This window comes from Armigeres subalbatus, chromosome 2 (genome assembly GCF_024139115.2).
Source record: "Armigeres subalbatus isolate Guangzhou_Male chromosome 2, GZ_Asu_2, whole genome shotgun sequence".
NCBI classification, from domain to species: Eukaryota; Metazoa; Arthropoda; class Insecta; order Diptera; family Culicidae; genus Armigeres; species Armigeres subalbatus.
This window is the reverse complement of record NC_085140.1, coordinates 152,693,231-152,716,327: the sequence shown is the minus strand read 5'-3', so window position 1 is coordinate 152,716,327 and position 23,097 is coordinate 152,693,231. Positions and strand designations below refer to the sequence as shown.

General features: G+C 39.3%; 1 protein-coding gene across 12 annotated transcripts in view; it reads left to right on the top strand.

Annotated features, from left to right (window-relative positions):
• The window catches only part of LOC134211035 (poly(rC)-binding protein 3), a 413,468-nt gene that overhangs the window by 246,422 nt on the left and 143,949 nt on the right, over nt 1-23,097 (top strand). For all 12 annotated transcript variants that reach the window (XM_062687577.1, XM_062687578.1, XM_062687572.1 and 9 more), the window contains exon 3: nt 6,623-6,679. In XM_062687577.1, the coding sequence (XP_062543561.1) occupies nt 6,623-6,679 (57 nt within the window). The remainder of the gene's footprint in view (nt 1-6,622; nt 6,680-23,097) is intronic.

Here is a 23,097-nt window from a genome sequence, read left to right as displayed (position 1 = left end):
GAAACACTTGAAGCAGGCCTGAGGTTGTTGGTTTGCGCTCACCGAGCATACGGACCAACCAACTTTCAGCTTGGCCTTATCCAGTACCTTCTTGGCGTCAGCCACAGGTACCTGGAATGAGGCAACCTGCGTTCCAGCATAACCTTTCCGCAACCGAATCGCGGTATCCTGGATTTCAACGCCACACTGATCTTTCAGTAATTTCGTCCAGGACTCGGCATTGGATTACCTCTACTGGACATAGGGCTCTCACCTGAACCGAATCACCCAGCACCTCTTCTGCCAGCTTTTTATACGCGGAACTCTTCCGCATAGCATCCAACTTCAGGACGAGGATCATCTCGCCCTTCTGCGTTCTGCGGATGTGAGCTTTTCATCGCCCCGCAAAACCTTCAGAACGTCAGCATAGCTCTTACCATCAGCCTTGGTCAGCCTTTCGCTTCTTCTTCGCCTTTTTGGGATTCACAACTTCCCTCCAGGGCAGGCCTTCCTTCCGGAGAACTTTGGTAGTACTCGTAGAGGCATGAACTGGTTTCCGTCGTTCCTTAGGGTCGGCAACCTGCCCAACCTTCTCCCGACGGATCTTAGTAGCCTTCTTCTCGTGCAATACCGGCTTGGCGCTAGCTCTCTTCAGGTCGGTTGCCAAACTGACCTTACTAAGCTTTGGATTTGCTCCAGTAACAGCCATGCGTCTGCGGAGTTCTGCAGTCTGGCTTTCTGCCAGCTGATTTTCTTCCGTAAGAAAGAACTCGAATCTTCGACTCGGCTTTCTTCCTGGAACCCGGCTCAAAAGTATCTATATCCCAGTGTAGCGCGAAGACTTCGATTATATGGACTTTTTAAAAAGATATTTTAGTTACCAGATAAAGATTGTCGCTGTCGTCGCTGTCCGGAACATCTTTGGCTGGCGAGGATAGGGGATCTAAATGTCAATGAGAGAAAAATACATACGATTAAATCGAAATCGATTTTTTCGGACAGCAGAACAAAGGGAACTAAAGTGACAATATCTGGAAACTAAAATATCTTTTACTTTTTACCTCGATTTTATATGAAAAAAAAAATCAATTTTTGTTTCGTGTTTTTGGGGTTTGAAAAGCTGTTGAATATTCTACATCATATTTTACATTGGTTGTATATTTATTAAGGTGCAATGGGGCAAATTAGGGCCAGTACGGCATGTTTTCAAAGTTATTATATGATCGGCTGACTGGATTGATTTATCATTGATACATTGCAATTTGGAGTTGTATTTGTGTATTTCCTTCATCAACAAAAGCCACAGCCACGTCCTTCCGAATCAGTGGGGAAAGATAACGCATATTTTAGGTGATCTCTGCTATATGAAAACGAATTCCAGAAGTAATATCCGGAGAAATATTTGGAGGAATATCAGGACGAATTCCTGGAAGAAAATTTAGTGGGGCTCATGGAGGAATATCCGGAAGCATTCTTGGGGGAATGTCCGAAGGAATTCTAGGACGAATATTCGGACGAAATCCTTGAGGAATATCCAAAGGAATATTTGAAGGAATTTTCGGAGGAATTCCTGTAGGAATATCTGAGTGAATAGTGTACTTGCCTGTAGGAATATCTGAGTGAATACTGTACTTGCCTGTTAATAGGCTTCCAAATTCCTCACAAAAAACCCATACAGGTAAACTTGGATATAACGTACATATCGATTTCAAAGTTGTACGTTATATCGAAGCATGAGTAATCATTCTTATTTTACACTACATGAATGTTGTATTATCATGTACTTTATGGGCTAATAGTGATTTTTCTATATAAGGATCAGCTAGCAGTGTGAAACAGCTTTTCTTGTGAACAATTCCTACAAACTTATTAAGAAAAATGACCCGAAGAATTGAATTCTTCATTTTATATCTATATAAAGCACAGGAAATAAGAGGCCAAGAAGCACAGGAAACACAAGGCTTGCTTTTCGTTGTACCTACCGTTTGTATTTATATTATTATTGATATTTTGAAAGGTAGGATTTTTTTCATCGGAAATTCCTTTGATAACTTTTTCAAAGATTAATTTAGGAGGGGCCCTCCTAAGCCGTGTGGTAAGACGCGCGGCTACAAAGCAAGACCATGCTGAGGGTGGCTGGTTTCGATTCCCGGTGCCGGTCTAGGCAATTTTCGGATTGGAAATTGTCTCGACTTCCCTGGGCATAAAAGTATCATCTTGTTAGCCTCATGATATACGTATGCAACAATTTCTTTCCGATATTTTTGTGAATGTATTGTTCCAGAAATTTTAATAGGTTTTTCCAACAGAATGTTTGAAGGAATTTTTCATGGAATTTTCAACGAAATAGTCAAAGATTTCCCAAGCAACTCTAAATGGTATTTCCTAACTATTTTCCAAAGGAATTCCTAAAAAATCGAAAGAATTCTCCAAAGGATTTTTCGCTGGTATTACCGAAAAACATTCTAAAGGAACTTCCTCAGAAATGTTTAAAGAAATTCTGGAAATTCTGAATAAAATTCCAAAGGAATTTCCAAAATAAATTTCTTTCAGAAATTTCTTTTTGCTGAAAAAACTGAGGAATATCCTAAGTAATTTCCTGCAGAAAGTTCTGAAAGATTTGCTGGAGAAAGTTCCAAAGGAGTTTCTGGAGGACTTTTTAGAAAATGTTTTTTTTTATTAACGTTTTTTTTTAAATTAGAAATTAAGTTCAACGCTAACAGGAATTTCTGAAAGAATTTTTGAAGAAATTTCTTAAGGTATTTGTGAAAGAATCTCCATAGGGATTTCCGGTGGAATTCCTGAAGGAACTCTTAAATGAATTCCTAAAAAAAAGAAAAAAATCTAAAGCAACTTCCTAAGAAATTCCTACGCGAATTTACAAAGCTTTATTAATTTTCCAAAGGAATTTGTAAAAGAATTCCAGAACGAATCCCCGAAGAAATTTTCGAAGGAATATCCGAAAGAATTGCCGAAATATTTTTTGTAGATATTTCTAAAAGAGTTTCGGAAGGTATTTCCGGAGAATGCTTAAAAGGTATTCGTGAATATATTTCAAAATGAATGATTCGAAGAATTTCCGAAAGAATTCCAGGAGGAAGTTTTGAATTCCGAAGGAACTCCTGAGGTAGATTCTGAAGTAATTCTTAAAATTTATTCTTTCAATTTTTGAAGAAACATTGAGGACGAATTTAAACATGATTTTTAGATTTATTTCAGAAGTTGTTTCCGGAGTATTTTTCAAAGGAATCCCTGTGGGAATCTCTGAAGGAAATCTTGAAGGAATGCCCAAAGAAATTGTTGGATATCTATAAATGTCGGTAGTTCCTTCAGAAGTTCAATTTAAAAATCCTTCAGGAATTTGTAATTATCGAGTAAGTATGCCCAGCGCTATGCTGAGACTCCCTGAACCAATAGCCTCAGGGTCGGCATGCTCACCTCAAGCAACTCGCGGACGGGGAGCTCTTGCAATCAAATGCAGGGAAAACCACAGAGCTTCACTTCACGACACTTTATTCACTTCATTCTCCACTCTCTTAAAGCTAGTTAACCTGTCTTCAAAGTCTCTCTTCCTGGCAGCACTGGGATCTTCCTCGCTCCTTGTTTCGTTGCGACTCGACCAATAAGAAGACCGATCGACTATCGGCGGAAACCCAAAAACAGTGAGGCTGTCCTCAACGTCTTCTCTTGTTCCACACACTTTCTTTTAAACTCTTCAACTTTGGTAACTTTGTAACATCCGTTCGCTTCAAAATACTTTGGAGTTACCGCATCTCAGGGTCATGACCTACTTTTCCAGGTCAGTCACCTCGTCTTATAGTATCGACCCAATTACGTCATCCCTTAATGGCTACTTAACGAAGGTGCTTCTGGCCCTCTGATGTTGGGTTGGAGGACTATGGTAAGTGGTTGGATGCTGTCTTATAGAGTGGTGGAGGCTAATCATGTCCTGCTCTACTGCAGTTGCTAAAGTACTGGGAAAACCTACACATAAAGACGAGTTTTACCATTCACAAATAATTCACGCATTAGTTAGACTACATTTTCATGAATTTCTCGGCAACACTCACCACATAATATAACCAACACTTTCAAATGCCACAAGAGTTTCTTTGAATTTTATTCTAGAATTTTTTGAGAAATTTCTGGGATAATTTCTCAAAGTAATGCTCAAGGAGTTTCCAAAGGAATTTTTGCAGAAATTTCCGGAGGTCTTAGGATTTTTTTTGAAAGAAATTAAAGAAAGAATTCGATGTGGAAGTATTGACCTAATGTCTAAAAGAAATTCCAAAGGAATTTTCACCTGAAAGAATTTTCGAAGGAATTAATGGTTCATTTTTGGAGGATGTTTTGAAGAAATCTCTCCGGGAATCGCCGAAAAAAATCCAGGAGTAATCTTCAAAGGATTTTTTGGATGAATTTTAGAAAAAAAAAATAACTGGTGCATATTCCGAAAGAACAAGTACCTGAGGCTATTTTCGAAGAAAATCCAGGAGAAATTTGAGATGGAACAATTCCAGAAGGAATTTCCAAAGGAATTCCTGCAGAAATCTAGGAATTTCTTCGCAAATTCTATTGGGAGTTCCTTCCTAAACTTTTTTAGGAAATGCTTAAAAATGCATTCAGGAAACTCCTTCGGAAATACTTTTAGGAATTCCTTCAAAAATTCTATTCCTCCAGAAATTACTTTACGAATTCGTTTTGAAAATTTCTTCAGTTTTTTTAATTCCAAGGATGTTAACGATCATTCAATGCGTTCGATCATTTAGTAGTTTGTAAATAACTCATTCTAGAAGCTGAATTTCAAAATATGTTGTATGGTGGACTTCTAGTGCGAAGGTTTTTCTACAACTCTGCCTAATGGTTCGTTGTTTGAATTCCACTAGTAACGGAGTTATAGCTATAGTTTCAGTAACTTAGACTAAATGATAACAAAATTCCAATCATTTAGTTTAAGTTACTGCAACTAGCGCTCTAACTCCGTTACTAGTGGAATTCAAACAACGAACCATTAGGCAGAGTTGTAGAAAAACCTTCGCACTAGAAGTCCACCATACAACATATTTTGAAATTCAGCTTCTAGAATGAGTTATTGACAAACTACTAAATGATCGAACGCAAATATTGAATGATCGTTAACATCCTTGTTTAATTCCTTCATGCATTTAATCATGGGTCTCCAGTAGCCTTGCGAGCAAAGGCGTAGGATTGCCAATGCGGAGATGGCGAGCTCGATTCTCGGTCCGGTCTGAGGAAATGCTAATAGCATACCAAGTTGAAAAGCAGGCCAAGTTTCAGTTGGAACGTAGAGCCATAGAAGAAGAAGAAGAAGAAGATTTTTTTTTTCAAGAATTAATTCGGAAATTCTTTTTGGAACTCTTTTAGAATTCCCTACAGGAAATCCTCTACAAAATTCGCCAGAAGTTATTTTGAGAGCTCGTTCAAGAATTTCCTCTGAGATTAATTTGAAAATAATCTGACCTGAAAACAACCCTTCATCAATTCTGACTTTGACTAATGTCAACTAGAAATTAGTCCATAGAATAATGTTACTTAGGTCCTTTTGAAAAGTTAAGCGAGATTTCACTATTACGAACATTTTTACTATTTACTATTTACTAGAATACCGCATGATTTATTCATGCGATTTAAACAAAAATCAATAGCGATCAACTAGAAAACCTACTGCGTCGAAAATAAATGTTGCATGTAAATTATGCCTATTGGTAATTGTAGTCCTATTGTTTATAAAAGACTCGTAACTATAGAAACACTATAGTAACTATTGTCGTGACAAAAAAAAAGCGACAAACAATTCAGGAAAATTCTTAGAAATAGTTCTTCGATTGAATGAACGAATGAAACTTTGCTCTAGTTTTTGATCTGCTTTGATGGATTTTTTTTTTCGTGTTTTTATAAGTCAATTATAGATTATTTCGGATGTCTCAATCATATCAAAACTGGATTTCATAATATTTTACCTATTCTAACTGCTTTCTGAGATCATATTCCAACATCCTGAACAGTTTTAAGACAACTTATGAACTTCCATTCCATAATAACATCAATCTGGCCATAATATAATAAAATGGGAATAAATTTACGAGCAAACGATCTGTCACAATGTTGTCCGTATAGCAGTCATTCAACATTCTTTATGTATATCATGTTCCACTACGAACATATCATTTAACTGCTTGTCGACTCCGTTGACGTTCGTTTCTCCGAGCATTCAGCCATCGCCCATCACATTAATCACATCACATCACATTAATTAATCATGCGTAGCGCCACACGCAACATGTTGGCCATTAACAATATGCTTAAGCTTCCACTAATGGCAGATGAGCAACGCCATTATTTCGGATGATGTTCCGACTGCGTTTCCATCTAAGCCTCGAACACAGATTCAACCGAAATACGTTTGTTGTGCCACAGAACGCCAATCTGCTGCAGTACCGTGCAAACAAACTCACCAACTCCATCAAATTCAATTACCGGGGCGATTTGTTGTGAACATCATCTGATATGCTACTAACTGCTGCTGTAATACGATCTCGGTCAAGTTGTCCGCCCCACCCCTTTCAAACACCCTTGGCTTACTCGTCTCTAACACGTTTCCCCGTTTTCTCTCTATTTGCAGGAAGTCGGAAGTATAATTGGCAAAAAAGGAGAAATTGTCAAACGATTCAGGGAAGAGGTAAGTTTCAGCGCTTTTTCTTCATCCGTGCAATAACTTGGAACCAACGATAACGGCGGCAGCAACCGTAGGTGGCACGTACGGTTCCGCACGACACGGAATGTCGCTTCCTAACCATCTCTTGGCTGCCGTCGTCGAGCTGTGTATCGTCTTCGTTTTTTGCAATCATGTTTTGTTTGAACAACTTTCCTCGCCAGGAGGAAAAAAACGCTCCTCTTTCTAATCTACCATCACTCTGCGCTGGTGCTACGGCGGTGGATCCACGCTGCTTCAACCAGGGTTTGAATTTGTATGAGATCCTCTCCACGGATATGTTTATAGTCATCATCAGATAAACTTACAAGCTGTCTTGCCAACGTTGACATCGTTCTGACTGCCAGGCAAGCGTTCCACGAGGAAAAGCTGTCAACTACCCGTATCGTTTCATGTTGCACGAAATCAGGGGAAATTCTTCGGATGCAAGTTCACTTTCTAAATGTAACGTAGATGGGTATAAACAAGAATTGAGTGCGCATTCGGAAATCGGAATGGTGATAGATGTGAGAAAAATGTTCCCAATCGTAGTACAAAGGCACTGCAATCGATACGTAGGCGGTAACTATGTAATCGGAAAGAGAAAGCGCACTATTTAGAAGCTTCGTTTGAAGCATATGTTTGCCCGTACTTTTCCGAATTCGAGTGAATCCAATTCGCAGCTGTCAGTGAAACTTTTCCAAACTCGGTATCTTTTTACGCTTGATTTCCATTTGCAAATCGTGTCAAAAAGGTGTATAATATCCCTTATGTTATTGTTCGACTGATGATTTGTGACTTTGAGTGATGATGATGAATTCGAGAGTGTACTCAAAATAATTTGCTTCTCTTGAAATGGGTTTGTGTTGTTGACTTATCACTCCAGTGGGACTTGATTCAACCAAAGGAAGTGCTGTTGGTGCTGCGTTGTCTAGTACGAAACATGTTCATTCGCTCCTTCGCTTGGAAAAATTTTTCTGTGCAATTCATGAATAAGTTTAGGTTATTATCTTAAAAACCTAATAGTGCCCATTAGAGTATTCGAATTTTGACTTTTTTGCTCCCCTAAGCATGATCAGTCGCCGCTAACATTGTGAACAGAGGCTGCTGTGAGCAACTCTCAACCTGGAGAAAAGACGCTCGATCAGACTTGCACCTCCGCTCTGGTAAGGGGCAAACCTTCATTGGGAATTGCAGGCCTGGTAGCGGGTCACTTTTTAGTGACTTGGTCACTTTTTTCGGCCAAGTCACTAAAAAGTCTCTTTTTTCGACCTCAAGTCACTAAAGTTACTTTTTCTCGCAAAAAGTCACTATTTTCAACTACTTTGAAACTATTAACTAAGATTTTTTAAACTTAGCTTTATGTATCCGTCAGATGATGCTTTGTTCATGGCGGAAATGAAATTATGGTCCCGCTATTTAGACCCTTCACAGAGAGCAATCTCATTGAAGCCGCACCCCTTATCAAATCTTTCCTTGAGAAAACAGAATAGTAATACTGTTAATTGGCCATGCATCGGAGCCCTAGCCACATCCTTGTCTTGCTTCTAGAATATCACCGATAAAGCTACAACCCCGGGATTTGGCTCTATCTACAAGACCATTTCAATCTAGAGAAGTTGTTCAGTAACAAGAAGTTCCGTGTGTTCCTCGAACTACCATTGTTTACCAGTTCATGAAGAGTTAGTACATCCATAGAACCCTAACTCGAACTTTTTCCAGCAGTTAGTTCAGCCTAGGTCGATGGGCCCTGGTTTTATAACTAATTGCTAGAAAATCTGTTTCCGCTGCATACAATTTAGCCTCAAACGAGAGGAATTTGAGTCTGAGGGTAAAGTTATTTTTTTTATTTCAAAAACTGCAATTGGTAGAGAGGACTAAATACGATAAATCCTTGAAATACCAACTTATTGCTCTAGTTTGAAAAATGGTTTAAGCTAGGGTTCGGTTTGGTAGATCTTACACCGTAAATAAAACAATACGTAAAAGTGATCTAGGGAAGATCCATGAATTACGTAACGCAAAAATTGGGCTTTATCAAACTCCTCCTCCCCCCTATGTCACACTTTTTGTATGAAACGTCTGAAAATTTTGTACGGATCGTCACACTTTGACCAACCCCCCTCCCCCCTCAAAGCGTTACGTAATTTGTGGACGCTCCCCTACCAGCTTTACGGGGGGAAGCCACCCATTCACTAGCTGCTCTTATTGGCATTTCGTCAGTAGCTAATTAAGGTGAAGGTGGGTTGAGTACCAAAACAAAGCTTTGAAAGTATTGGTACAATAAAAACTGTCATATACTGTAGTAGCATTGGTGTCGTATTTATAAAAAACAAAGAATATTAGTAGGGTGGTTCAAAAACGACCCAGCACCACCACGCTCACTCGATTCCGTCCCATGCTCAGGGTGTCCTTCAAAAACCGATTTGAACAAAAACTGGTTGAGCACAAGCCGGTTCAAGTTTATATGAAAACTAGTATGGGAAATTGAACCTTTTATTACGCCTCCCCTCCAAACGCTGGCGAAAAGAGAACCCGCATAGATGAAAGCAACATTCACTGAACTTCACTGAACGAAAACCGCATCGCAGGAAAGATCCATTGATTTCGTAACGCAAAAATAGCATTTTATACTCACCTCACCATACTCACCCCCATGTCACACTTTTTGTTTGAAGCATCTGCCCCTGGTGCGATAGTGTAGACTAGACTAGACTAGAAGTATCTGCCCCTGGTGCAATAGATATCACAGACAAATTCTGGGTACATATTTTGTTGAATTGCACGTTTCACTAATGCCTTCTGAGAAGCCCAATTATCATACTAAAGATTCGCAACCTCGATTAAAATCGACTCCCAACTATTGGAACGACCATTCAATATGGATTGTCTATGGAGTTAAAGCTCTTGAATATTTCTTCCAGTCATATGGTCTCCCCCATCGCCATCGCCCAATGACGGAGTGCCAGAATCAGAATAATGTTAAATTCAAACTCGCCATATCAACTGTCATACAAACCTGAAACGACCTGTGCACGGTAAGCTTCTATTCAAACCAGCCCAAACCATCGGATGACACCCAAATTATAAATCATATTCGACTGTGCGTGGCGGAGCAAAATTATTTTTTGAACCACCCTAGTTATTAGTTTGCTGAAGCCGGTGCCGTTGTTGACATTCGCTCCGCGATCAGTTTTTAATCGTTTTTTTTCGGGCAAAAATAGCAGTTTATATTAAGTTTTCGGTTTGAACAAGTGACTGATTTCGAAAAGTTATGTTTAATTTGCATTCCATCAACATTTCGGGCTGCTCATGTGCGAAGAAGTGAGTAAAAACTTGATTTTTTCAGTGCCTTTTGAGAAGAAGTGAAGTGCAGTGATAAACTCAATTGGCACGAAACTGCTGATTTAGAATATTATTCGAGCCGAAATTCAAAGGACTCTTTGGATAAATATGCTCATTATCACGGGAAGTGTATAAATATGCTGTGAACAGGTTAGTAATTTGAATATCAAACTTTTGTTCGACGCTGTTCGATGCATTCGGATGTTGGTGGGAGAGGAGTGCGGGAGGTGTGGGGTTGGTCCGTGGAAGGTCCGGTGCCATATTGGCGGCCATCGTGGTACTCTTCCAACTATGTCCTTAAAGGTATTCTACGTCACAAATTTTATAATTGGTATACAGTCATGCAAGCAGGAGACTTGCCGATAAAAATTCAAACTTTATAGTAAGGGAAGGTGGAGAGACTTGACCCCTGGGAGAGTTGATACTCCCCAGTTTTACCGAAAACTAAAGTAGTATTGTTATAGCGTATTAAGATCCTCTAGAGTATAGAGTCTAGACAAATGATCATTATGTGGCGAGCTATTTTTTTTATTGACAACCTTATTTACTCTATTATTTACTGTGTTTTGTCCCTCCTAAAGATGTTTTTTAGTGGCCACGCAAAATTTGAACAACTTCTTCCAATAATGACCAAATGCTACCATTTTTTTCACAGCACAATGCCAAAAATATGCTAAATGATCTTCACTGATAGAAATGCCAACATTTCCAATTTCAGGAAATTCGGATGTTGAGTTCTCAAGCGGCTCATTTCTCAAATCTCAAGCGGCTATTTTTTTGTAGATTTTACAGATGTAATGAAGAATTTGCTCTAAAAAAAATATTTAATGAGTATAGAAAGAAGATCAAGTATCTCCAATTTTGAAGATTGCATGCGCTGTTGAAATGAATGCGCACAGCAAGTCCGGCATTATAAGCAATTCAATCCCAGGCTTGTTGTACAATCTTCACAACGTTTTTTTTATTATTTTTTTTTTTTTATTATTATAGAGACAGCGACAGATGTTTTATTTGTTTTCTACCAAAACAATCCGTACTGTTGTTCCTTTCGCATTAAAGATTCCAAATACTTCCGTGGAAAGATATTTTAGTTACCAGATAAAGATTGTCGCTTCGGTTCCCTTTGTTCTGCTGTCCGAAACATGTGTGGTACTTAACTGTCAAATCGTATGTATTTTTCCTCCATTGACATTTAGATCCCCTATCCTCGCCAGCAAAAGATGTTCCGGACAACGACGACAGCGACAATCTTTATCTAGTAACTAAAATATGTTTTCTTCCGTGGCACCTATGACAAATCGTAGAGTTCTCTGCATCTTTCTTAAGTAGGTGTTCAGCTAATCCAGTGATCGTTATTTTAACCAGGCATTGCAATATCATCTGAGCACAGGATATCATCTTTGTTTGTGCAAAGATATTATCCCTAATCAAAGAGCACTCTGGAAAGATATTATCTTTTGAGCATCTTATGATGATCCTGATAGCCAGCGTGGTTCGGGGTTTGTTCACGTTGCGAGGGCGTTGCTACAACAAAAGTAGTGAAAAAACTTTTCTCCATGGCGAACATTGCACTTTGTTTACTGAGCAGATAGATAACTAAGATCGATATCCCAGCATATCATCAGTATCTTTGCTCAGAAGATCGAATGATGGGATAAATTGCAATGCCTGATTTTAACTCATTCTCTTTCTCGCAGATTTTTGCCGAGAAATCATTTTTCGGGGAAGAAAAACAGGTCTTATAAGTAATAACCATGTTTCGCTCACTTCCAGTTACGTTAAAAATTTGATTTGCAATAGAGGGCAATACAATTTTACTTAGTCACTGAGTAGATAAAAGTTAGCGTGTACGATTTTTGATTCTCTTCTAAGTTCGTTCTAAAAAAAGAGTGGCAAGTGAAAGATGTTTTCCGTCACAAATAATTTGAAAAAAAGATTCTTCTTCGATCCAAAAACGCTTGACTTCGTCTCATCGAACTTGCAACTGAAACTGAAAGTCACTATTTGGTCACTTTTTCTGTAACTGAAAGTCACTATTTGGTCCCTTTTTTCGTCATCTTTGGTCACTAAAATCACTATTTTGAGCGGCATTGGTCGCTACCAGCCCTGGAATTGCTGATTAGAAGGCTTAGGACCGCGTGTGGCATTTAGTGCTTCAGCAAATTTCCGTTTTTACTCTGTACCACTGCAACAAAATATCAATTTATTAATATGCAAAACTTTCACCAATAAATCTTCCCTTTTTAATTGCATCACTTGCAACTAATCGATACATGTTTTCCCCCAACTATGTTTCTTGTACATTCATCCCATTCGCCCTACCGAGAAACAGTCTCGTGCATCCTGTTCTGCTCGTGCCAAAGTGCTTCTCAGTTGATCCCAGAGCAGAGCAGAGGGTGTGGGAGGCGTGCAATACTGGCGCTTCAGAGCACATACGGATCCAAGTGGCTACTTGCTGCAAAAACGATGTAATTTAATAGTCTCGCCCGGATGAGTTACACCCCCGGCCGGGAGCGTATTTCATCGGAAGCAACTGCGATGAAACTGTAGAAGAGCAGCAGCCAGTGCCAGTCAGTGTAGTAAACTTTATTATACCATCATTAATCATATCATTTGTACCGAAACGCGCCGGGTGGTGGCTCCACACACGCATACACATCTCAACTACCCCGCTCCGTTCTGGCATCCCAGCGTTTTGCATGCCCTTTTCCGCAATCGGCTTCAACAAGTGCATATGTGCAGGCCCCAGCAGTTTTTCCTGCCCGTTAAACGGGCAAAGAAAAAAATCACTTCCCGGCAGCATGCTTCCCTAGAGCTGGAGGAGTTTTTGTTTCTCCCCGTTGGCAAAGCGCTTTCATCGTCGCTCTCGTCGTCGTTGGTGAAACGAAAAAGTTTAGACACAAAATGAAGAGTAACGTCGCATAATGGAAACACAGCGAGTCACAACCAACGTCGGGAGGGCTTTCCAAGGAAAAGTGCACTCCTGCATACACCCGCTCAGTGGCCGTATGGATGCCGATGCTCCATTTTATATTTTACACTCTCATGCTTGGGTCACCTGTTCAACGTTCTTTTTGAACAGTTGTGCAAATTGTGTCAAATTGTCTAGAGCTTTTGCTTACTTCGCCAATAAATGCTCTTCTTCTGAAAATATTAGTTAGTTGTTCAAAACTGTCAATTTCCGCTGAATACTGTTTTCACTTTTTTATTACTGCTTGCAACACAATATCGAAAACTTATGATTCATATTTGTGCGCTACATTCCATTCTTCAGGAGGAACCGGTCACTGCACTTCGTTCTCACCCAAATCGCACATGGACTACGAGGACGAAAGAAAGCCCAGCAATGGGGTATAGCTGACACGTCACAAACTAAATTGAAATGTTTTGCCTGACCGACAAAGGCCGTAGCGTTGCACACTCCCAGAAACACACCACAACAGAAGACCATTCCACGGGCCACGGCAAGACTCATCCTTCGGCCTTCGGTGTTGGAATGGATAGTGTGTAGCAAAAGGAATTTTCTACACGGTATGGTTTCAAACTTTCGGACAATTCGTTCCGAGACAGTCCGGGAGTGCTTGCTGGGGTTTCCTTTTGGAGATTTGCTGAACAGCCAGTGAACAACAGTTGCCGGTGGTATCCAGCAATAGCCGCTGCGCTGCTGGTAGCACGAAGTAGAACCGAATAGAATGGAATCCATACAAAAACTTTCTCTTGTACCAGCGCTCTTATTCACAGGAGGGCGCGTAATTTTGTTTTCGTTGTTCTATGGCTCCGCTGCGAAGAAGGAAATTTGTACGTATGCAGTCGGAGTGCGGCGTTAGACAGTACTCCGGTAGTAATGCAATGAATTTAAATGTCGGTTTTATGGCTTCAATTTGAACTATTTGACGTGATTGAATAACAGACATTAATATTTGTTTGCTGCGGAAGGATTGTTTCGGGTACTTGTTTTATGTTAACTTTAGGGGATTCAGGTGCCGAGACATAACGAAACATCTATCAGTACATGTGTCGTTGGAATAATTGTAGGGCTCAATTTTGAACTGAAGAAGGAAACAAGACTGATGCTTATTCCAAACTTGAATTCTGGCAACGATCAGCCGTTTTAAGGCTTGTTTAGCCGCCTCGCAAATCATCGCTTGCAAGATTGGGTTCATTTTAAACACAATAAACGAGAATTCCGGAAGACTTCGCGGTTAATCGGCAACGACATTGGAACTCCAAATGTGGTAACATTTGTCCAGTTGACGATTTGGCGTCGCTTCTAGTTTATTTCTCCGTGGGTCTTCTAAACGTTTACCTGGAGAGGTACACATTCCCACAGAACTACGATACCTGTTGATAGATTACAGGTGTAGCAAAATTTTCCGAATCGTATCGATCATGATCAGAACGTTCACCACTACCGCAAATTTTTTTATTCTGTTTGATTCGGTGGTCTAAAGTAAAGATTTCGCTGATTTCCTTCCTCCGATTGAATCAGAAGAAAATCATCAGATTCAGGATGTTCTATTAGCACTAGGCTGAATGTCACAACTTTACCTTTGAAACCGTCGGTGTAAGCAACTGTGGGACGGTGGAAGTGGGTAGTGAGTGAATGCTGAACATAGAAGCAGGCTTCCACCGGTGGATTACCAACTTCACGTCCCATACAATCGTCACCTTTCGTGCGTTGCACACACGATTGTCTTACCGTTCGCACCGATCTACTGCGATGAGCAGTAGCGAGAGCAGGAGATTTTAGCCAAACGATCGGAAGGGTTTCATCGCTGGTCAGATGATCGTCCATGGATGCTTGCAATTTAAAGGGCATTGGCTGGTCATGCATGACCGTGTACACTAAGCTGGTCTCAGAGTCTCCGGTGGTGAACCGAACAATTTTGTTATTGGTTGAGGCAAATGTTTTTATGTAGACTGGACCTCCTAGGCCCACCAGGTCGATCGCGTACCAAATCCTGCAACAGGATCATTCGATTGCTACGTGGAAGCTTGGCACCACTCAAAGTAGGATCAGAAGTTGAGACTCGAATGCTTTCTCAGGAACTGGCAGTGCGGCAAAGGTCAGTGTCTGATCCAGGGCTAAGTACAGCACCATCGGTTTGAGAATCTTTTTCTCCGGATGATCCCCTCTTGATTTTTTTTTCTGTGGAAAATGCTTTTTTTTATGGAAGAAAATATATATTTGGGTGCAATCATTAATTGATATTTTGTATAGGATTTTTTTTAAATTTTCATAATTGAAAATGGTTTTTTTTCGAGAATGAAAATATTTTACTTCTTAAATTGCTGATATTTTTGGATTTTGAGTAATTATTTCGATTTTTTTAAAAAAATCATTATTTTTGTGTAAAATTTTATATTTACTACTTGATAACGTAATATCTTAATCTCATTGGCAATTTCTCAATCGAAAAATTCGGATTCTTTATGAACATTTTATTTTGTTCGCGCATGGTTGGAAAAAATCGGGTCCGTACTCGCAACATTGAACCCTGAATGCAATTACCCCGCATAGGACAGTATCCCACAAGCCATGACTACAAATCGGACACTACACCGAAGTACATTACCCTGAAAGGTAAGGGTCCTTTGTCCGTGAGCCATTTGGTCGTATAACACATTTAACGATTGTCAGCATAAAACGTTTTGGCCGAAAGCGACATAAGGCCGAAGAAATCGTTTGGCCGGGCAGGTCATTTTGTCCAAAGTTCGAAATGGTCGTTTGACAGAAAGGGCCATTCGGCCGAAAATGTCATTTGGCCGAACGGGTCATATGGCTTAACGGTTTAAGGTCATTTGGCCGAATTCCGATTGGTCGAACGCTATTCGGCTGAATAGTTGAAATATGTTTCATTATTCAGTGTCTGAAGTGTAAAGTGATTAGTTAGTAGTGAAAAGTAGAAAAGAGAAGTGTGTAATGAGAAATGAGAAATGGTCGAAATAAGTAGTGAAAAGTGGAAAAAAAATAAACGACAAAAGATAATAGCGATAATTCTTTGTTCTCATGTGCAGAGGACAAAGACAACGTTGCATTCTGTTATATCTGCAACAAATATGGTGAGGCAATTGTTGTGAACTTTTCACATTACGATAGTTTGTCAATTTCAAAAATAAAACACAAATCATGTCAACAGATTTGATAATGGATACAACATCAACAAAACCGATTAATTTTCTAAATGCGTGGAAGGCGATCATTGTCCTATTCTCTTGTAGTTTGAGGCAAACGCTTGTTGCGTGTTGAATTTGTCCCAACATTTACAATGGGGGGACAAAATGTGGTTGTCATTGGCAAAGTGATAATTTTGCATTCGCTGTGTGAGAAACAAGAAGTGTGCAGTGGGAAGTAGGAAATGTGAAGTAACAAGTGAGAATGGAGAAATAAGGTGTTTGGTATTTATTGATGAGAAGTGTGATGCGATAGGTGAAAAGTGATAAGTAAGAAATGCGAAGCGAAAGGTGGGAATGAAAAATGAACAACGAAGAAAGAAGAAGGAAGAAAGAGAAGGTAGAAGGAAGAACAAAGATAGAAACAGGAAGAAGGAAAGAAAAAGGGAAAAGGAAGAAGGAAGCGGTAACAAAAAGAAGGAAGAAAGTGAAAATGAAGAAAGTGGGAATGAGGATTGATTTCTTTAGTTAACCACGCATCTTCCTTTCTTACAAACGTAAGAGAGCAGATGTGTGATTTGGCCGATGACTATTTTTCATATTTCCTAATGTTTCTGCGCGAGTTTTCCCTTACTAATTGTTGATAATAATGATATAGTTTGTAAATATCATAAACAGTCTCGGCTCCGTTATGTGTTATACACGCCTGAGCCTGTCAAATAAACGCAATAGATAAAACAAGATTAACTTGTAACTTTTTAACTCATTTCTCTTTTCTTTCTTCTCTCCCTGAATAACATGTAATAAACACCGAAACGTCGGAGGGTTGACGCAAAACCCGTTTTAGCTTATCATAAAGACTGAAAGAGCCGAAAATAACGTCGTCAATTTCTTCTCTAATTCCTTACTTCTCATTTTCAGTTCTCAATTCCTACTTCGCAGTTTTCAGTTCTCGCTTCTTGGATCTCACATATTACTTTTCATTTTCCATTTCTCATTTCGCATTTATCAGTTTTTAGTTGTTGGTGCTCAGTTCTCATTTCCTATTTTCACTTTTCTCTTTTTACTTATCACTTTTCACTTTTCATTTTTCACTTTCCACTTTCTTTTCACCTCCACTTTCTTTTCACCTTCGTCTTTTTATTTCTCACTACTCACTTCTCATTTCGCATTTCTCTTTTCTCATTTCTCATCTATAATTTCTTACTTCTCACATATCACTGCTCAATGTTCATTTTTCAATTCTCACATATCGCATTTTACTTCTCTTTCCTCAAGAATCACTTCCGACTTCTCACTTCTTATTCTTATGTAAAATCTCATTCCTCATTTTTCTCTCCACTTTTCGTCATTATCACTACACACTTTTCAATTATCACTCTTCACTACTCGGAATCGGTAACAAAATAAAATTTTCCCAAAGAATTATGAGAGTTCGTACTTTTCGTTTCGATGAGACGAAATCAAGCGATTTTCGGGTCGAAGGAGAATCTTTTTTCGGAATTTGTAGTGAAAAACATCTTTCTCCCACCCCTCTTTTCTCTCGAGCGAACCTAGAAGATGAGGGTTCTTTCACAAATTACTTACTTGATACTTGATGGGCTACAGCTCTTCGATGAACCTACGCCGAATGGAGTATCCTTCTCCACTGGACTCGATCCTGGGCCAATCGCTTCCAGTCGCCCTGAACATTGAGCGCCCTCAGGTCCTCTTTAACTGCAAAAAGCCATCGTGTACGCGGCCTTCCACGAAGCCTGCGGCCTCTTCCGGGTTCTCTACTAAATATTATCTTCGCTTGACGTTCTTCCGGCATACGAACAACGTGACCAGCCCACCGTAGTCTGCCGTGTTGTATAAGCTTAATAATAATCAGCCCTTTGTACACCTGGTACAATTCGCGATTCATGCGGCGCCGCCGTTCTACTGTTTACTGCCGAGTATTGTTCACAGCACCTTACGCTCAAAAACTCCGAAAGCTCTTCGATCAGCCTCCTTTAACGTCCATGTTTCATGGCCGTATAAAGCCACCGGAAGAATCAGAGTAGTATACAGCGCGAGTTTTGTTTTCGTTTGCAGACTATGGGACTTAAGCTGGTTACGAAGTCCGTAATAAGCCCTATTTGCAGCTGCAATACGCCTTTTCACCTCGCGGGTAACATCATTATCGTACGTCACTAATGTTCCAAGATACTTCAAATCTTCTACCACTTCAAACTTTTCACCATCAAGCACCATTTCGCTACCACCACCACTAATGAACCCACGTTGATTGCCAGCGACCATATACTTCGTTTTGCTGGAATTGATCGTGAGTCCAATCCTCGCTGTCTCCCTCTTAAAAGGCACAAAAGCCTCTTCCACGGCACGGCGATCAATTCCGATAATATCGATATCGTCTGCAAATCCCAGGAGCATATGCGATTTTGTGATAATGGTACCGCTTCTTTGCACACCAGCTCTCCTAATCGCTCCCTCGAGCGCTATATTGAACAGTAGATTCGAGAGTGCATCACCCTGCTTTAATCCATCTAAGGTAACAAATGACGTCGATATTTCATCCACAACCCTTACACTTCATTTCGATCCGTCCAACGTTATACGAATCAGCCGTATCAGTTTCGCCGGAAAACCATGTTCAAGCATAATTTGCCATAATTCATTCCGTTTCACTGAATCGAACGCCGCCTTGAAATCAATAAACAGATGATGTGTCTGCAAGTTGTACTCCCGGAATTTATCAAAGATTTGTCTCAGAGTAAACATTTGATCCGTCGTTGATCGGCCCTCACGAAAACCTGCTTGGTATTCGCCGACGAAGGACTCAAACAGAATACGGGACATAATTTTGTACGCCGAATTAAGGAGGGTTATTCCTCGGTAATTGACGCACTCCAGTCTGTGTCCTTTCTTAAAGAGAGGGCAAATGAGGCCGTCCAATCAGCTAGCAGGCATTTCCTCGTCTTCCCATATTTTCGACATAATATGGTGCAGAACTTCATAAAGCTGCTCACTGCCATGTTTGAGAAGTTCAGCCGGGAGCTGGTCCTTCCCCGCAGCCTTATTGTTTTTCAGCTCTTTAACAGCTTTTTTAACCTCATCTAGTGTAGGCGACTCCACAGCTTGTCCATCGTCGCTAATATTTATTCTGCTCACCGATGCACCGTCACTTTCATTATTCAACAAAGTCTCCACCTGGCAGCCACTTCGGTTTTATCTGTCAGCAAATTCCCTTGTAGGTCGTTGCACATGACGGGAGAACCAGGTTCATTTAGGGTCCTGACATTCCAGGTACCGAGTTTCCAATTATAGTCCTTATTTCGTTGCCGGATCGGTTGCAAAAAAAAACGTTTTCTTTTTCTTCTATCTCCATTTTTCGTGGTATTTGAGAGGCTTCAGTAAGCTACCGTACCGGGGTCGCGTTACCTACATCGCGCTGGTGGGGCTGCCACCTTAGGTATAGCTGACGCGAAACAGCATTTCGTTGATCAGCCGCTGGCTACCAGGCAGATGCTGTTTGAGCCGCACCTCCTGGTAAACAGACGCTCGAGGCGTACCTTCTCACTCTAGCTGATGTCAGAAGAACAACAGTGCCCAGGCTGCACTACCAGCTAAGTACACAACCCTTAGCTGGCGGTCTTTTGTCATCGGACGACCCGTGGAAGCGTGAGATAGGGACTTGTGGGGACCAGAGCTCTGTTGGGCGCTCCTTCCTTGATGTCAACCCACCATTTTGCAGCCCTCTTTCACAAATTACGTAACGATAAATTTGATGATTTTTGATCCCCACCTTCCGTCTCGTAACACTTGTTGTCTCCCTCCATTTACAGCGTTACGTAATTTGTGAAAGGCCCCCAATCGAAAATCGTGCCAACTTGATGAACTTCTTTTTTCGTTTCATTACTTTTACGCCTCACTCACTTTTCGCGAAAAATTTTCGGTAAGCAATTACAAAAATGTTATGACCGCAACGGGACTCGAACCTAGAACATCAACCAAAATGGTGATGGGATGTGGTCACTATAGCCATACCACCACATTTACTGCATGTAGGGATTGGATTGTTTGTTCCGTAAATGCCACTCTTTTTGCAATTGGAAGAAGGATGAAGAAGGAAGAAAGTGAGAAAACGAGCAAATCAACTTTTCGTGGCGCTGGTAGTGAGGGAGGAATGGTTATCTCTCATCACACCTTTTTTTCTTTTCCCACAAACTGATTTCTCGGCAAAAATCAGCGTAAGGGAGCTTCTTCTGCTCGTGAGAATGAGTGAGAATCACGATCCCTGAGAATTATAAATTAGGAATTTGCCAATAAAGAAAAACTTGTTGAAACTTCCAAAAATAATGCAAAATTTCCACCAATAAAGAATGTTCCACGAAACAAAAATATATTAGTGCATCAGAAGCAAATTTTGCAATTAAGAAAAATTATTCATAATCAAAAAAAGTAAACAATGTCCATAAAAAAAAATGAATATTAGAAATAAACAATTGCCCACATTCTTTTTTACACGATTTTTTTTTCGCTCGTATTTTTGATCGTGTGACTTTTTACCACCAAAATTGTTGCAACAAATCAAAAAATCACATGATAATTCATATGCATTAAACATCCAGGATGAATGCCAAATTGAGAAAATGTAAATAGTGTAGAAACAGAATCCAGTGTACAACATGTTCCACAATTTCTTTTTCAAAAAAAAAAAATCAATAAAGGGCAATAAAAAAAGTTTTCACAAAAAAATGGAAAAATTAATAACATTTATGAGATTTTCCATGAATAATAAACGCCCTTATATTTTTCCAAGAAATTTTTTATGTATATTTTCATGGCTTTTGTTGAAAGCTTTAAATTTTTTAAAGAGAAAAAAAATTGTAAATGTTTTATTATAAAATATTTTTTAATTTTTTTTTATGGAATAGTCTTCTTTTATAGGGTAACTGTACCAGTTTTGGCCATGTTCCTATTTTGACAAACTCCAAAAATGAAGCAATTTGAAAAGGTTTTATTAGCTCTAACAGGAGTTATATTCCTTATGCTTTTTGACTGTTGCAACTGTTTTGGGAAAAAATGCATTTTCAGGGTTGACCAAAACCGGTTCACTTACCCTAGTTATAATTTTCGCTTTAAAAAATGGTAATATTTTTTTTTGTTTCATGGATAATTTTTAATTATTCATAGAAGTTTTGCTTCATTAATGGAAATTTTATATATTTTTTTGCTTAAACTATGTTTTCTTTTCTGGCGATTTTCTATTTTTATTTGAAAATTTCTAATGTTTTTTGGGGAGTTTTTATTTTGGTCACTCATAATCTGGGTTAATTTATTTTAACATTTCGGCCAAACGGCATCCGGTCGATTTTTTTCTTTTTTTTTACTTTATTTTAGTGATTTTCCAGAAATAATTTAGAGTTCATCACTTATTCGGCCAAACGAAGTTCGGTCAAATTGTCTGATGCCGAACAAGCAATATAGCCGAAATGGTCAATTGGTCGAAAATGCCGAACTGATTACATAGCCGAAAATGTTATTTGGCCGAACGGGTCGTAACAAAAGATAATTTAGTTACTAGATAAAGATTTTCGCTTCGGTTCCCTTTGTTCTGCTGTCCGGAACATGTTGGGTACAAAGCTGTCAAATCGTATGGATTTTCCTTCTTTGACATTTAGCTCCCCTATCCTCGCCAGCAAAAGATGTTCCGACAATCGCCAGCGACGATAGCGACAATCTTTATCTAGTAACTAAAATATCTTTTGGTCGTAACGATCGTAAATATCGTTTGATGAACAGTTTGTATTATGGCCAAACAATAGTGAATGTGAAAAGTGTGAAGTGATTAATAAGAATTGGAAAGTGTTGTTGTCATTATATTTTTTTCACGTCTCACTGCGGAAAGTGTGAGGTCCAAAATGAGGAGTGAGGAGTGAGTCATCTTATATTTCATTTCTCACATCTCACATTTAACTTTTTTCTTCTCACTTGTAATTCTCATTTATCATTTCTCACTTCTCACATTAAGAAATGAGAAGCGAAAAGTGAGGAGTAAGAAGTTAGGCATGAGTAAGCATTTCTTCTGAGAAGCGAACTATGAGAAATGAGACTTCTCACTTCTTACTTTACTCTTTCCACTTCTTACTTTTTGTAGTAGAAGTAAAAAATGAGAATTGAGTTAAGTGAGAATTTAATTCTTAATTGTAGAGAAGTGAGACGTCTCACATCTCAGTTCTGATTTCTCAGTTCGATTCCTCACTTTTCATTTCTCTCTTTCTTTCATTTCTCAGTTATAGTAACTCGCTTTTCACTTTTCATATTCATTTTTCGGCCAAACTGCATTTTTATCAGCAAATGAAAGTTGTGGTCGTTAGATTTCTTCGGCCAAACGAATTTTCTGGACAAACGACATTTTTGGCCGTATTTTTATTTTGGCCAAATGACTTTCGGGTAAATGACCTAATGACCTAACAACTTTCAGCTCAGTGTCCAGTGTCCTTAAAATCTTTGCAATGATGAACAAATATGTAAAACTGAAATAGTTACTAATATTAAAAATTTTCCCTTTGAAAGACCTTGGCCGTTTGGGTGTTTCTTAATGCATAAAAATGATTCTTGAATGTTCTTTGAAAGGTTTTCAATCCATGAAGATTTCATCTAAAATACATAAAACCAAAATTCTTTATTTATTTTTTATTGCTTTCAGAACTTGATGTAGTTTTGTTCCCAGAAATCGTGAACATATTAATTCAATTCAAACAAGTCTGTTCTTAGCAGTGCAACAAAGTGTGTGTATATAATATGAGAGTAAAGATCACATACCTACACATCAAACCTACATTAAGTGAATAAGAATCAAATTTCATTATATGAGAATGACGACGACGACGACGACGTTGGCATGGCAGTAATCCAATCCTGTCACGGAGCACCCCTCCTGCACTCACATCTACTCTGCC